This window comes from Elephantulus edwardii, unplaced genomic scaffold (genome assembly GCF_000299155.1).
Source record: "Elephantulus edwardii isolate Elephantulus edwardi_28Jun2011 unplaced genomic scaffold, EleEdw1.0 scaffold00323, whole genome shotgun sequence".
Lineage (NCBI taxonomy): Eukaryota > Metazoa > Chordata > Mammalia > Macroscelidea > Macroscelididae > Elephantulus > Elephantulus edwardii.
In genome coordinates, this window is record NW_006400073.1 from 1971979 (window position 1) to 1985361 (window position 13383).

Below are 13383 nucleotides of genomic sequence, written 5' to 3' on the forward strand. Positions count from 1 at the left end.
TATATCGTGCAGCACTGGAACCTGTGAGATCTGGGAAGGGCACGCCTGGTTCAGTCTGGGTCCTAACAATCTGACATTTTAATAGATGCTCAAACCATCTTTCTTTGAACTCTCATTTTTAAAGTATGCTGCTTCTTCCCTTTTATCATCATGTTGTTAGGGGGAGGGAAATCCTGCCACTTTTAAATTAGATCTGAAGACACAAGACTGGGAACAAAGAGAGGAAGAGAGCAGAGTGGCTGTTTGGGAAAGCTGCATGGATTCGGAAGCCAGAGGGACACAATGGTCAGCATGAAAACAACAGGGAATACTTCAACTGCCCTGAACTCTACTGCAAATGGTAAAAAACATGGTTCAATTCAAATCCAGTTAAAAGTAGTCCTCAGGCTCTTGCAAATTAGCCCTACATAGCAAGTGTGGTCTGTGACAAAGTTCTTTACTAGCTTTTCAACACAGTGGCTTACAATCATTCAGACTTCTTTTAATGATAAAATGATACAGTCTATAGATGGAAGAGGTGGTAATGAAGTGGGTGAGGGGAGACTGTGATTCATTTTATTAGGCTGTTGTTTTTGATGTGTCTGGATGTTTGCAGTGTTGTTGTTTTTTAATCTTTTTGGTTATTGGAGAGAAAAAAAAATAGAGCAGTCCACTGCCCAGCAGGGGCTGCATCGACTCTTGGTCCCGGCTCACTCGGCATGGATCTGGGGCTCGGGGTGCTGCAGGGACAGCTCTGTGGGGAGGTACGCCCCTTGGCCCAAAGCTGTAGCATATGTCCTGTTCTGTGAGTGGGGGAAACCAGGAGGTGCGTATGTCCCTAGGCCTCCTCCAAACATGGCTCGCGGGTGCTGTGGTAGTGAGTGATAGTCCTCCAGGTTGTCATACTGGGACATGACAGTCATACTGCTCTGGCGTTTGCTGGGCATCTGGTACTGGTACAGTGCCCCAGGCTCCCGCTCCACGGCTGGGGTGGGATGAAGCTTCAGGCTGTGACTCCGCTCTGGCTTGGGTGGGGGGACCACGGACTGTGAGAGGTGCTCTTCTTCCTTGAAACAAGCTCTAGAGTGATTCTCTGGGGCTGGAGTGGGCCTCACTCTGGAACGCTCCAGCTCTCTGGGAAGCCTCACTTCCTTGTGGGCCAGTCTAAGTGTGTCCTGCCCTGTTGTGATATACTTCCCTCCAGAGTTATGGAAGTTGACTGGCTCAGAAGTGTCTGGAAGCCCTTTGGGCCCATAATCTAACTGGGCAGTGCCCTGGGGGTAAGGAGGCCCATTTTTGGACTCACACAGTTGCCGATGGCTTGCTTCCTGAAGGGCCCTATGCTCGGGGAGGACACAGCCCTTGTCATGAATCTTTCTGTTCCTGAGGCTGCTCTGCTTCTGAGGGAGGGAGGGTTTTTCTGGCTGCCCATTGCCATATCCTCCATGATGGTGAGCTCTTCCCAATTCTGGTTCTGGATGTTTCCTATAGAAGCGGTCATCGCCCTCAGGACTCACAGCCTTCGCTGGGAGCTGTCCATCTTTTCCTTCTGCCACTGAGAGAAGTCCAGTTTTCCCAGGATCCGATTTACTGCGGAGGTGGATGACATAAACTCCACCCAAGTCGTCCTGCACAGCTGGGGTCATGTTGTCATACTGGGACATGATCGGCCCTTTCACCTTCTGCCGAGCACGGCTCTCTCTCCGGATGGACTGCATGCGGTATTTTTCCAAGTCCTCAAGATCCCAAGAAGGGTAAGTGTGCTTTATGTCCGTGGTTGGAGGCATGTTCACCCCATTATGGTCATTACCAGAGAAAAAGCCAATCACATTGGCACGGGGACGAGGGGGCAAGCCAGGATAAGCGTATGGATTCTTTCCTTGTCTGGAATTATGGAAGGCCAAGTCGCGGGTGGGTTGGTGGTGAAGAGGCCTTAGCTGGATGGTGCCATAGGCATCCACATCACAAAGGGCTCCATCTGGACTGTAATAGGTACTGGAGCTGGAATATGGGCTGTACCGGTAGTGGACCCGACCATTCTCAAAGTAAGGCTGAAGCTGAGTGACGTGGTAATCTGAGCGGGCCTGGGAGGACTGGTATGGCTTATATTGGTACAGGGGTCGTGGGCAGTAGGCTGGTTCATCATCAGGGGGCACTTCTGTCCGTGAAATGGGAACCGATCGGACCATGGATGATGGGGGTACATGGAGAGATTGTACCCTTCGTATAGTGGGGTAGGGTGGGATACCTTCGGGGTAACAAGCATTCCTAACAGAGGAGCCTAGAGAGGAGATATAGTCAGCCCGGCCACAAGGCTTGGTGTAGTGCCCGGCCACACTTCTTCCTGGGGCCATGTATGTGTTGTAGCGAGGTCCCACGGAGGCTGGTGGCTCGGACCTTGACCCATATGCTTGGTGCTGTTCCAGTTTATTATGGTGTGGGGGCACACTCTGGGGACGGTACTGGCAATTTGGAGTCATACTGAAATGCAAACAGTTTTCTGGACCATAGGGTTCAGTGGTGATATTAGGCCTGACAAATGAAGAAAAAGATGCTTTCTGAGAAACATGCTTAGGATGTGAGGCAGGAAACTGCAGAGGCAAACCATCATCCACAGAGGCTGAAGAAGCAGCGACAAAGGAGTGGTAAGTGGGACCGCAGGAGGCCTCTGCACTGGTGCCGTGGGCGGCTGCTGCAATCCTGCTCTCCATGGTCCTAACTGGAGGGGCAGGTGCAGTGAAACCACAAGAGGCATGCACCGGGACACACTCGGTCAGGAGGTGCAGTGGGGGGCCTCTGGAGCCTTCCCAGGCTTTCTCAGGGAGTCCTGTGTTGACAGCAGCCACAGAGATGGGGCACTGAGCAGAAGTACCACCATCATTGGCAAACACAGGCACAGGCTCATCAATGGTTCGCGGCTCAGGTGGCCTCTCTGGAACTGGAACTATGCCCGGAACCTACGGGAAGATAAGAAATCTATGAGCGTATTGTCCATGGCTCTGCTTGGGGAATCAAACAGTATTACATTTGTAACTTTTATGTGGAGGTAATACTGGGCAGCTGCCTGAAGTTTCCCAAGCCACGTGGTCATGGTAAGGCTGCTTCTTTCACATTAAGAAAGGCATCCTATGCTGCTATTTCATGCAAAAGCCACTGCCATCTTGAAGAACTGTCCAGTGAAATGATATGATCTTAATTTTCTTAGTACATGATCCAAATAAGTACTAAAAAAACATTGCCCAGTTTCAACATGAAGGATATTTTGTTAAAGAGTTCATTCCATCTTGAGGGGTTCCCCAATGAGTCAGTTTTGTACTGTCAGCAGTTAGAAGCCCCCAAAACAAGGAGGGTTAAAGTGGCCCATCTAAAGCAGCATTTGAATCAGCACTGCTCCCTCTCCCTGCCCTCCTCCCAACCTGCCCTGCAGAAGCAGCAGCCAAACACATGTGCTACCCTAAAGACACAGTGGAGTATGATGCAATGGTAAAAACCACAAAGAGCTTGTAGAACACCACACAATGTGGATGAGTCTGGATGATATTATGTTGAATAAGGACAAATGCTGTGGAAAACCACTGTCATGAAAGGGAAGAGAAAGATCAATCTACAGAGAGAATAAATCTAGTAAGTGTACCAGCGAAGGGTTGGGAGAAGGAGAAAAGGAACTGATAAACAGTGCATACTTCCTGAGATGGGTGAAGGGCAGGACAATGAGAAATGCCTGGGCAATCAGATACTGTGCATGGTGCGACTGGGGCTGAGGAACAGAATGTGCAAGAATGGTTGTAGGTGGTGGGTGGAGGGAGGGGCTGAGAAACCATGTACAGGAATGAAATACATGTCAACAAAGTATTGTATGCAAAGCAGTAACAAGAGAATGAATAGGAAAAGAAACCACCAGCAACAAAAAGTGCTGGAGAAGTGGTGTGTTTCACTAAAAGGCAAACACTCCTCAACCCCATTACTACTGACTCAGAACTGACTCACAGCTGACTTTCCAGGAGACTGTCAGAGGTTGTCAATTGTACAGGAGGAGACTGTTCACTTTCCTGACATGCAGCCACTGGTGGATTTGAACCACCAGAGAGGCATCACTTTTTGGGTGAGCAGAGCAACTCTAAAATGACTATGCCACTTCAGGTCCCTAGTGTGTGCTACTGAGGATGCTCTATTCAAGTTCTTTTAGTTCAAGGTGCCTAAAAACTCTCAGGCACTTAAAAAAATATAAAGAATTTATTAGGGAAAACGCTAAAGTGTGCAAAAGGGACAGCACTGAAAAAAATTATGAAGATGAGAGAGATAAATGCAGTGTGTGTGTGTGTGAGAGAGAGAGAGAGAGAGAGAGAGAGAGAAGATGGTGAAGGAGCCCTGTTAAGCCATAATTCTTTAACTAGAAGAAAAGCAAGTGTTAGAACCATATTAGCTCTGCTGAGCCTGGAAGAAAAAGAGCATTGAAATGAAGGTGAGATATGAGAGCAGCGATCAAGTTTGTGTTATTAACTATTGTACATTCACTCATTCCTAATTTTAAGTGCTTAACTCAAAACTAAAACCCACTTCCATCTCTCATAAAATTGATTCCAACTCATTCTCCATCAAGTTTCAAAGACTGTAAAACTACAGGAGGAGAATGCCTCAGTTTTGTTGTGTGGAGCAGCTGACAGATTTGAAATGCAAGACTTTCGGTCAGCATCCCAACACGTAGTCCATTACACCATCAGAGCTCCTTACTACAATGATTACTCTTGTTGTTTGGTGTCATTGAATGTCTTCTGCTTATAGAGAGCCTATGTGCAACAAAACACACCCTGCCCATTCCTTTACTTTCTTCACAGTCTCTGCTATACATAAATGTGTTGTTAATTCATTTTGTTAAGGATCAGCTTAATGTTTGCTAACATAATTTTCTAAACATCATGTTCTCCTCCAAGCAGTTGGGAAATATTTGCTGAAGAAAGGAAGGAATTAGATAGAAGAAAGAACAAAGAAGAAGGGAGGAGTTAAGAAAATGAAGGAGACAATAATTGAAAAGAGTTGTTATGAGCCATTGAGTTGCTTGTGACTCATAGCGACTCTAGGTATATAACAGCCCTGAAACCTGCTCTATCCTGTGGCAACTTTACTCTCTCTGACACACCTATCCTCATTACCCCAATCACTTTATCAATCCCTTTCATCGATGGTCTCCCTTTCTTTCTCCATCCCTCTACCCTTCCAAGCATGATGTCCCTTCAAGCACTTTTTAAAAAAGAAAAAAAATTAAGAAGAAAGTTTAGTATTCTGCAAATAGCATGCATTCTTTTAAGGAAACAGGCCTGGCCTTTGGAACAATCTGTTCGTTATCATTGGGGAAATAAGGAAAAGTAAGAGAAGTGCTTTCTTTCATATCTAGCGAGTCTGCTGGCAGTGTTACTGAGGTCTCAGCACCCAGGTGTCCACATACTGAGGACTTGAGTGACTAGCAATGGGTGGTGACCTGCCCAAAGTCATAGAGAGTCAGTGAGAGCTGAAAACAACTCCCTGCAACTTCAGCAGCTGCAGCCCCATTTGACTCATCTGATTGTGACCTTGTGTTGCTAGGAAAAAATGCCTGCATCATTTAGGAAGCACGCATAGACAAACCTCAGTCCCTAAGTCGCTATGCCTTCTCAAAGAAAACCATCAAGACAGCAGCAGCCTCTGACTTGAAGCAGGAAACATTTCAAGAAAACCTTTCAAGGAAACGTTTCAGGACCACATGTGACACAGCCTGCTGAAAATGTCATGTCTGTGTAAAAGCACACTTCATTTCCTTTGACCCGGCCCTTCTTACCTTGTAGGGGTTACTCAGTTCTACACTGGCTGCTGCTTGGACCTGTCCCCCGGAAAGCAGCTGCTCTGCAGACTTCTGGGAAGGCAGTGAGGGTAGGGGCCGGCCAGTCCTGTGGGAGTGCTGGAGGGTGCCCACAGCATGGCTGGCTGCAGTGGGCAGCTCGGCCACATTCCAGGCAGCTTCCCCAGTAACGGCATCAGCTGCAGTTGTAATGGTTGACATGTAGGGCATGGTGGCTGTGATGGGATTTCCCTCGGGGGACCCAGAATGAGGGTAAACTTTGTCCCTAGGCGAAATGGAAGAATTGTCGGCAAGTTCCGGGGCGTGGTGGGACCTCTCCACTCTTGTGCCCAGATGTGCAGCTGGCTGGTCTCCACTGTAGAGATGGGGGTGAGAAGGGTGAGAAGGGTCTTCCTGGTCCACAAAGGAGATGGCTGGCACAGTGGGCTTCCCAGACTGGTCTTCAGGGAAACACCCAGGATCATTAGACTTCTCAGGGTCTGGCAAGGGAATGACAGTGGCATGGGCTTGCTCTCGGTCCCCAGTTAAATAAGTCTGATGTGGCTGATTTCCTGGGGAGTCTGCTTGGTAAAGGTGCTCCCCACACTCAGGTGCCTCACTGTGGGGTTGGCATTCAGCAGCTGCTGGGTCTCCTGCAGGCTGTCCACAGATCCCAGACACACTGTTTTGGGGGGGCAGCTGCTCCACGGCCATGTCAGCTTGGTAACAGGCCCTATCTAGAGGTACACTAGGGGAGGAATTGGGTGGTTTATCTTCAGTTGCAGCCACTGCTGTGTCTCCATAATCTGCAAACCCAGACTGAGAATTCCCTGGTCTCTTGAAGGACTGTGTTGAGGCTTGCTGTGCGGACTCAGCTAAAGCTAATGCCAGCATGCGGGCAACGCTTTTCGGAGGCGGTGGTGGTGGGATAAGAGAAACTGAACTGACGGGAACGTAATCCTGAGGGGGGTCATGGGTAACTGCTCCTAGTAGGAAATTGGGAAAAAAATGAAAGTGAAAAGGTAGCTTATGTTATTCTATATGGAAAGCCAAACATTCCCCATGTGATCATTTAAAAATAGGTGCTTTCCATTTTTCAAAATGGCCATCCATGATCTTCTATCCCACATGCAAATGTTGTAGAAAACACATCTAGTTCAGAAGGAAACGAAAACCAAGCAAATTTTGAGATCTCGGTTTCCTCTTGAAGTGCTACAGAGATGAGGATAACAGATCCCTCACCTGGCTCAGAAACAAGACTCAAGTGCCTTCAGAATGTTACTAAGATGGGTTTCTTACATTTGATGGTATAGGCTGGTTTGTTTACTTGTAAGACTATTATACAGATATCTATTAGAAAATATAATCAAGAGCTACAAACTTGTGCAAAATTTTTCCATGAATTCTGACTGTCCAGAAAAGAAAGGGACTTTATGAAGTACTGCAGGAGGGCTAATAGCCCTTTGGCTGCTTTTAATTAAGGGCTTTGCACCATTAGCACCAGCAAAGCTCACTGTGATGCACTTTCCTTTCTAAAGGCACAGGTGGCACACACGATGCAAGAGCCCTCTCAACTTAGAGAAAGAATGGAGGAAAATACACAGTACCTGTCTGTGCCTGTCCAGCAGGTACGGCCTTACACTGACTGCTTGGGATGGCCTGCACTTCTCTCCCTGGCAAGACCACCTCTTCCACAGCCACCTGGTCCAGGGCCTGGGCTTCAATTTCACATTCTTCTTGGGCTTCTTGCTCACTTGTATTCGTCTTTAGTACCTGGGTAAGAAATAGTTTTGTGGCATCACTTTCTTCTACGCTTTTGTTCCAGGTTGGAGTAGATGTATTCTGAGTGGCCAGGTCAGAAATTGCAACAACGACTTCAGATACCCGAGCAGGAAGGGTGACTGAGATTGGTTCAGATATGTTCATAGAAGGCGATTTGCTTAATTTCCGTCCAATCTTTGGAGAGAAAGCATACACGACCTTTTCAGTGAACGATGGTTTGGAGGAGTGATCTTCAGTTGGACTCAGGTCCAGGGTAAAGAATGGACTCAGTTTTTCCTGAAGAGGAGAGATAGGTTCAGAACTTGCAGTGCTTCCTGGAGTCTGAGACTGGCTTCCACCTCCCTCTGCTTCTCTTTTATTGGGACTTGGTTTATCCTTGGAGTATCCTAATGAATCTAAATATGAAGTACCACTTTCCAGACATTCTGATTCAGCCTTTGGGGGGCTACACTGAAATGACATTGGGTCAAAGTCCAAGCTGGCCACTCCAATGTCAGGTGGGCTCAAATCCACATCCTCGGCTGAATGAGGAGACACGAGCGCTGGGATGTGGAGCAGCCCGACCTCATCGTCACTTTGGTTGTCCCGGGGTAGGTTATCATAGGAATTGCAGCGGTTCCCCAGCGGTTCCCCATTAAAGGAGGCAGAGAGTGCATCACTGCTTGACCGGGGTCTTTGGGGTCGGAATAGCTTGGAATCACCTGGTGAAATGGAGAACAGTATCAGGGTCGGAACATACAAACTATTACAGCATATCACTCATTTCAGGAGCAGCTCACTATGTGGAGTAAGACAATGTCACTGCTCACTTCCTTCGGGTCTCTTTGTCCTATAGATCCTTCAAACTTCAAGTAAATAAAAGAACTTTCAAATCACATTTAAAATAATCATAGGGATACCTTGATATTTCATGATTTGAGCAAGAAAAAAAGACCTAGAACTCGTGGATTCTTATTGCTCCAACACTGACAATTTTTGTGAGTTTGGGTAAGTTTTTAAAATTTCTTTGTGTCTCATTTTATCATTGTCTCACATATGAATTGTGACGCAAAATTAATCATTTTAAATACGGCACCATCTGTAAAAGTTGAAAATTCTATAAGGTAGAAAACTGCCAGAGAAGGGAAACTCAACTATTTTCCATTAAAATGAGCTACAGCTAAGCTGTAACAAAGCACTGTGTCAAAAGCAGAAAACTGCAAGACCCCAAAAAACTAGCTCTAGTCCCAGCTCTCACAAATTTCAGGGGAAGGTTCTAATATTTAATAGCAAAAGGTGAGGCTTTATTAGCTTGTTTTCTTCCTCAAGGAATAATACTCTTATTTCTAAAACACTGAATTTCTTGATTAATGGATTAATACATTTCTTGTCCTCCTTTAATAAGAACAGGCCTTAAAATTCTCAGGCAGAGTGTTCAACCGTGGTAACAAGTATTTTACAATTCTATGTTGTAAAATAACCAATTCAATAAAGATTTCTGAATATTCTATTTGAATTATTAGTTTTGTCATGATGAAAATGTAGTATAAATAGGCAAAAGTGGTCTTACAAAAACCACATTCATTAATGTGCTGACCACTTATACAATTTCTACAACAAATATTATTTTCTGCCCAATACTACCATCTACTCAGCCCACTGTTTTTGCAGATCATTTTCTTGACTTCAGTGAAATGAAAATCTAGGAAAACATGTAAAATAACAGTCACTTAAATGCGATGAGAATGTCTTTGCCATTTATCAATGAGTCTGGCTGTCAGAAGAACTGATGAGTGAAGATGGAAAATTGACCAGATTGATGATACTTCAGAATACTGGGAAAGAACTAGATTTAAATATCAAAAGAATAGGGTAAAAAGTCCTTGGGAAATGAGAGAAGTATTTACTAATTATTACCAAAAGCACCTTCTTCAGAATTCTGCTACACAAGAGAAATGTCAAGTGGAGAATGTCCTATACTGATATTAAATGTTTTGTAAACAAAAGAATTATAACCTTTTCTAAATCAATACTGAAGTCTTTCTTCATTTTAACATTTATACACACACACACACAAATATAGTTCAACTTTTGCTGAACAGAGAGACTAGTCTTCATAATTTTTTTCTAGTTTTGTCTTTCAAATTCAGCTGCAATCAAAAGATTTTTCACAATATATTCTGAAATGTTAGGGAGCTCAGGTAGTATAGCTGATGGAGTTGTGATGCCAACCCAAAGCCCACGTGTGTCAGGCAGCCTGAACCCACCATAGGCTCTGAGGTAGAAAGGACAGTTCCCACCTTCTTGCAATTTTCAACCTCAGAAATCCAGTAGAGCTGGAACTGACTCAATAGCAATGAGTGAGTTACTATGAAATGTTGACCCCATTTTAAATGGATCCACTTTAAGTTGCTCTCTCTGCTCTCTGTATGGATTAGCTGCAGATAGCAAAAACTTCCTATAATAAATCAGCTCTCTGAAACTTAACATAACGTTAAACCAATTTCAAGACAAATGCCTACTGATCTAAATCTTAAAAGGGTGTGATTTTATACTTGGTAAAACGGTCCTCAGAGTGTCAAATTCAAAGAATGGTTTTTCAATAAATGATATGTATAAATGGTTACCCTAAACCATTTGGAATGTACATATGCAAACTGAGTAATAATCATGCCAGCAGATTAACAACTGGTATATATTTAAATATTAATGACTTTTAATCTGAACAGCACTGAACAGATAGTGTGGTTGATGTGTTTGCATGCTAAACTTTCAGCAATGTTGTTAGCTGTCACCAAGCTGATGATGATTCATTGTGACCTGATGAACAATACAGCAAAACTGTGCCCTATCCAGGACCACCCTCATAAACTCTAACATGCTCCAGCCCACTGTTACAGTATGTGTCTAGCCTTCTTGTTGAGGGTCTTCCTCTTTTTCTCCAACCTGATGGTAATGTGATGCTGTATTACATGCTGTCAAGTTGAGTATGATTCATGGTGATCCTATGAACAGATGTGAACCCTGTTCTTTCATGCACCGTCACCCTCATATCGGACATATTTGAGCTCATTGCTGCAATCAATATATTAGCCTATTTGTTGAATATTCATAAAATATACTTCACTGTTCTGTTCATTTATGAAACCTCAGAAAAGAGCCTTACCATCACCTGTATGAAGAGAAGTAAGAGACTCCTCACTTTTAGCTGAACGGAGGGTTCCTTCTGCTCTGCCACCTAAAGAATTAAAATCAAATGATGTGAAGTTTTAGTATTTGTTATTATAATATATAAGGAAAGAGAAGAATGTGTTTGGTTTTTTTTTCTTCCTTTGTACATGTTTAAACTTTGAAGAGTAGTTTGGGATATATTTAGTCAATCCTATTCAATGTCAGCATCCTATTATACCATGCTGCATTGCTTTTACCTTTTCCTGTATGAAAAAAAATCTCTTTTCCAAAGGATTATGAACTTGCAAACAGAGGAAAACAAAAAGACCTTAATGTTTCCTAAAGATCATGCACTAGTATGGGGGTGGGCTGAATGTGCTTCCACCTTTTAAATTCACGTCCATTTCAGGATGACATCAGATAAATGGAGAGTGACCCTGACATCAATGACTGGTATCCTGGTAAGACAGGCAAAAGATAATAACATACTGAGGGAACGTGGCCAGGTAAGGACAGGTGAGGATTGAAGTTATGCTGTTAAAAATCATGCAGTGCCCGGAGTCACACAAAAAGGGAGAAAAGAAAAGACAGTATATTCTCACTTAGAGTCTTCAGAGAGCACAGGGCCTACTGCCACAGTGCTTCCAGAGCTTAAGATAATTCATTTCTATTGTCTTAAACCAAGTAAAACTCAAACTCACGGCCATTGACCAGGACCAACTCAAAGCCTAATCTCTACTGGATTTCTGAGGTTGTGAATCTGATGAAGGAGACCACTTGTGGATTCAAACTGCCAAAACAGCAGCAGGACCTGTGGGTCTACAGTACAATTCCTTAGGAACGACCCCACAAGAGCTCCCTTAGTTGGCAGCCCCTGGAAACCAGCTTGGTGGTGTACTGTGTAAGACACTGAGTTGGTAACTCAAAGGTCTGCCACTAAAATCCACCAACTGCTCCAAGGAAGAAAGAGGGACAGGCTCCTTTTGTAAACACTTACAGTCTGGGGAACCTGATGGGAGGCTGACACTAGTCGACAGCAGGCTTAGGAAATTAATACAAGGACGTAAGTAGTATTTGTGGAGTACTGCTTGTTTAGTATCTTCATCCTCATTCACTTCCTCACAGGACCTCACACCGCTGACCCCTCCTCTAAAATCTCTCCTCCATTATTTCCCTTTCCTTCTCTTTCCCCACTTCTTTAAACACTTCTCTCCATCCTTTTGCATTGCTGTTCTCTCTAATTCAGTCCCCACATTGCTTCTCTTCTTATTCAACAGCTTCATCTCTGGACAATTAACTGTATCCCTAAAATTTTAACTTCTACATGTGTGCAGATTCCTTTCAAATGTGTATCTCTGTTAAACCCCTTTGCAGAATTTTAGACCCATCTTAATGCCTTTCCTGTTGCTGCTGTGTACCATCGAGTCAGAGCTGACTCACAGCTGATCCTCTGGTGGGTTTTCAGAGGCAGTAAATCGCACAGGAGGGAACTGCCTGGTTTCCTCTGCACAATAACTGGTGGGTTCAAATTGTGAAGCTTCAGGATTGCGATGCAGATTCCTACCACTAGGCCAACAGCACGCTTAATTCACACATTATTTTTCTTTTCAAAATGCTACTACTCCTTATAGGCTTACTAGCATTACCATTGATCTTGTCATTTAATCAAAAACCTGAAAAATAATTTTGTTCATCTCCTCCCTCATCCTTCACAAGCGTTTGGTTGTCAATGATAATATATTATGCTTGCTTAAAGCCTTGTAAATCCCTTCTCTACATCTTTTGCTACTGCTTAATTCAGGCATCATCACTTCCTGTTTAAACAATGACAACAATCTCCGAATTGTCCAGACTCCAGTCTTAGTTCCTTTACATATGTTCACTAAGGTGGTGTTGAAGTCATCTTTCTTAACCACAAACTTGATAATGTCAAATCATTCAATAAATCTCCTTGGAGTATAGGAAAAAAAGGAAATATTTTCTCAAGGAATACAAAGCTTCAGAGACCAGAATCTCTTCTTACACCGCCATTCAGCCCAATGCTGTAGTGTACGTCATTCTCACACCAGGCTGCACTTGCTTCCATTTTTAGAAGCTCCTCCCTTGACCCCTGGTCTGTTAGGTGAATCTACCCCTATTCTTCAAATGCCTGTTCCTTACTGTCAGGCCTCTTCCAGTAAGAACTGGCAATTCCTGCCATGTTTATTTCAAGAGCTACTAGTCTGCAGGGACATTTTCATATAGATAGATAGATAGATAGATAGATAGATAGATAGATAGATAGATATAGATATATATAACTTCACAAATAAATTCTGAAGGCAGAGAACGTATTTTAATGTTATAGTCTGTTACAAAATAACTGATACACACTTCACACACATTTGTAAACAGAAAAGATGCTGAATTTAAGTGAACTGAACACTATACTTCTAGCATTACTAAGAAAAAACTTAGTTCTAGCTTCCAGGATTCAGAAGCTAATATCAAGCATGAATTTTAAATTCTTCTTAAAAGAGTACTTTTTCTTGTTTAATTCTTCTGCAGATAGTTTTCCAATTTTGCCAACACCATTTGTTAAAAAGGCTGTCATTTCCCCACCTAACTGATTTCATCTCTTTGTCAAAAATCAATTGCCCATAAATAGATGGGCTGATTTC

At 43.7% G+C, this 13383-nt stretch overlaps 1 protein-coding gene across 1 annotated transcript in view; it reads right to left on the minus strand.

Annotated features, from left to right (window-relative positions):
• Positions 1-689: 689 nt before the first annotated feature.
• Positions 690-13383, minus strand: part of ARHGAP32 (Rho GTPase activating protein 32) — a 385046-nt gene continuing 372352 nt past the window's right edge. Inside the window, exons 19-22 of the mRNA XM_006901383.1 lie at positions 10719-10790; positions 7399-8274; positions 5792-6777; positions 690-2936 (exon numbers count right to left, since the gene is read on the minus strand). Coding sequence (XP_006901445.1) covers positions 690-2936; positions 5792-6777; positions 7399-8274; positions 10719-10790 — 4181 coding nt within the window. The remainder of the gene's footprint in view (positions 2937-5791; positions 6778-7398; positions 8275-10718; positions 10791-13383) is intronic.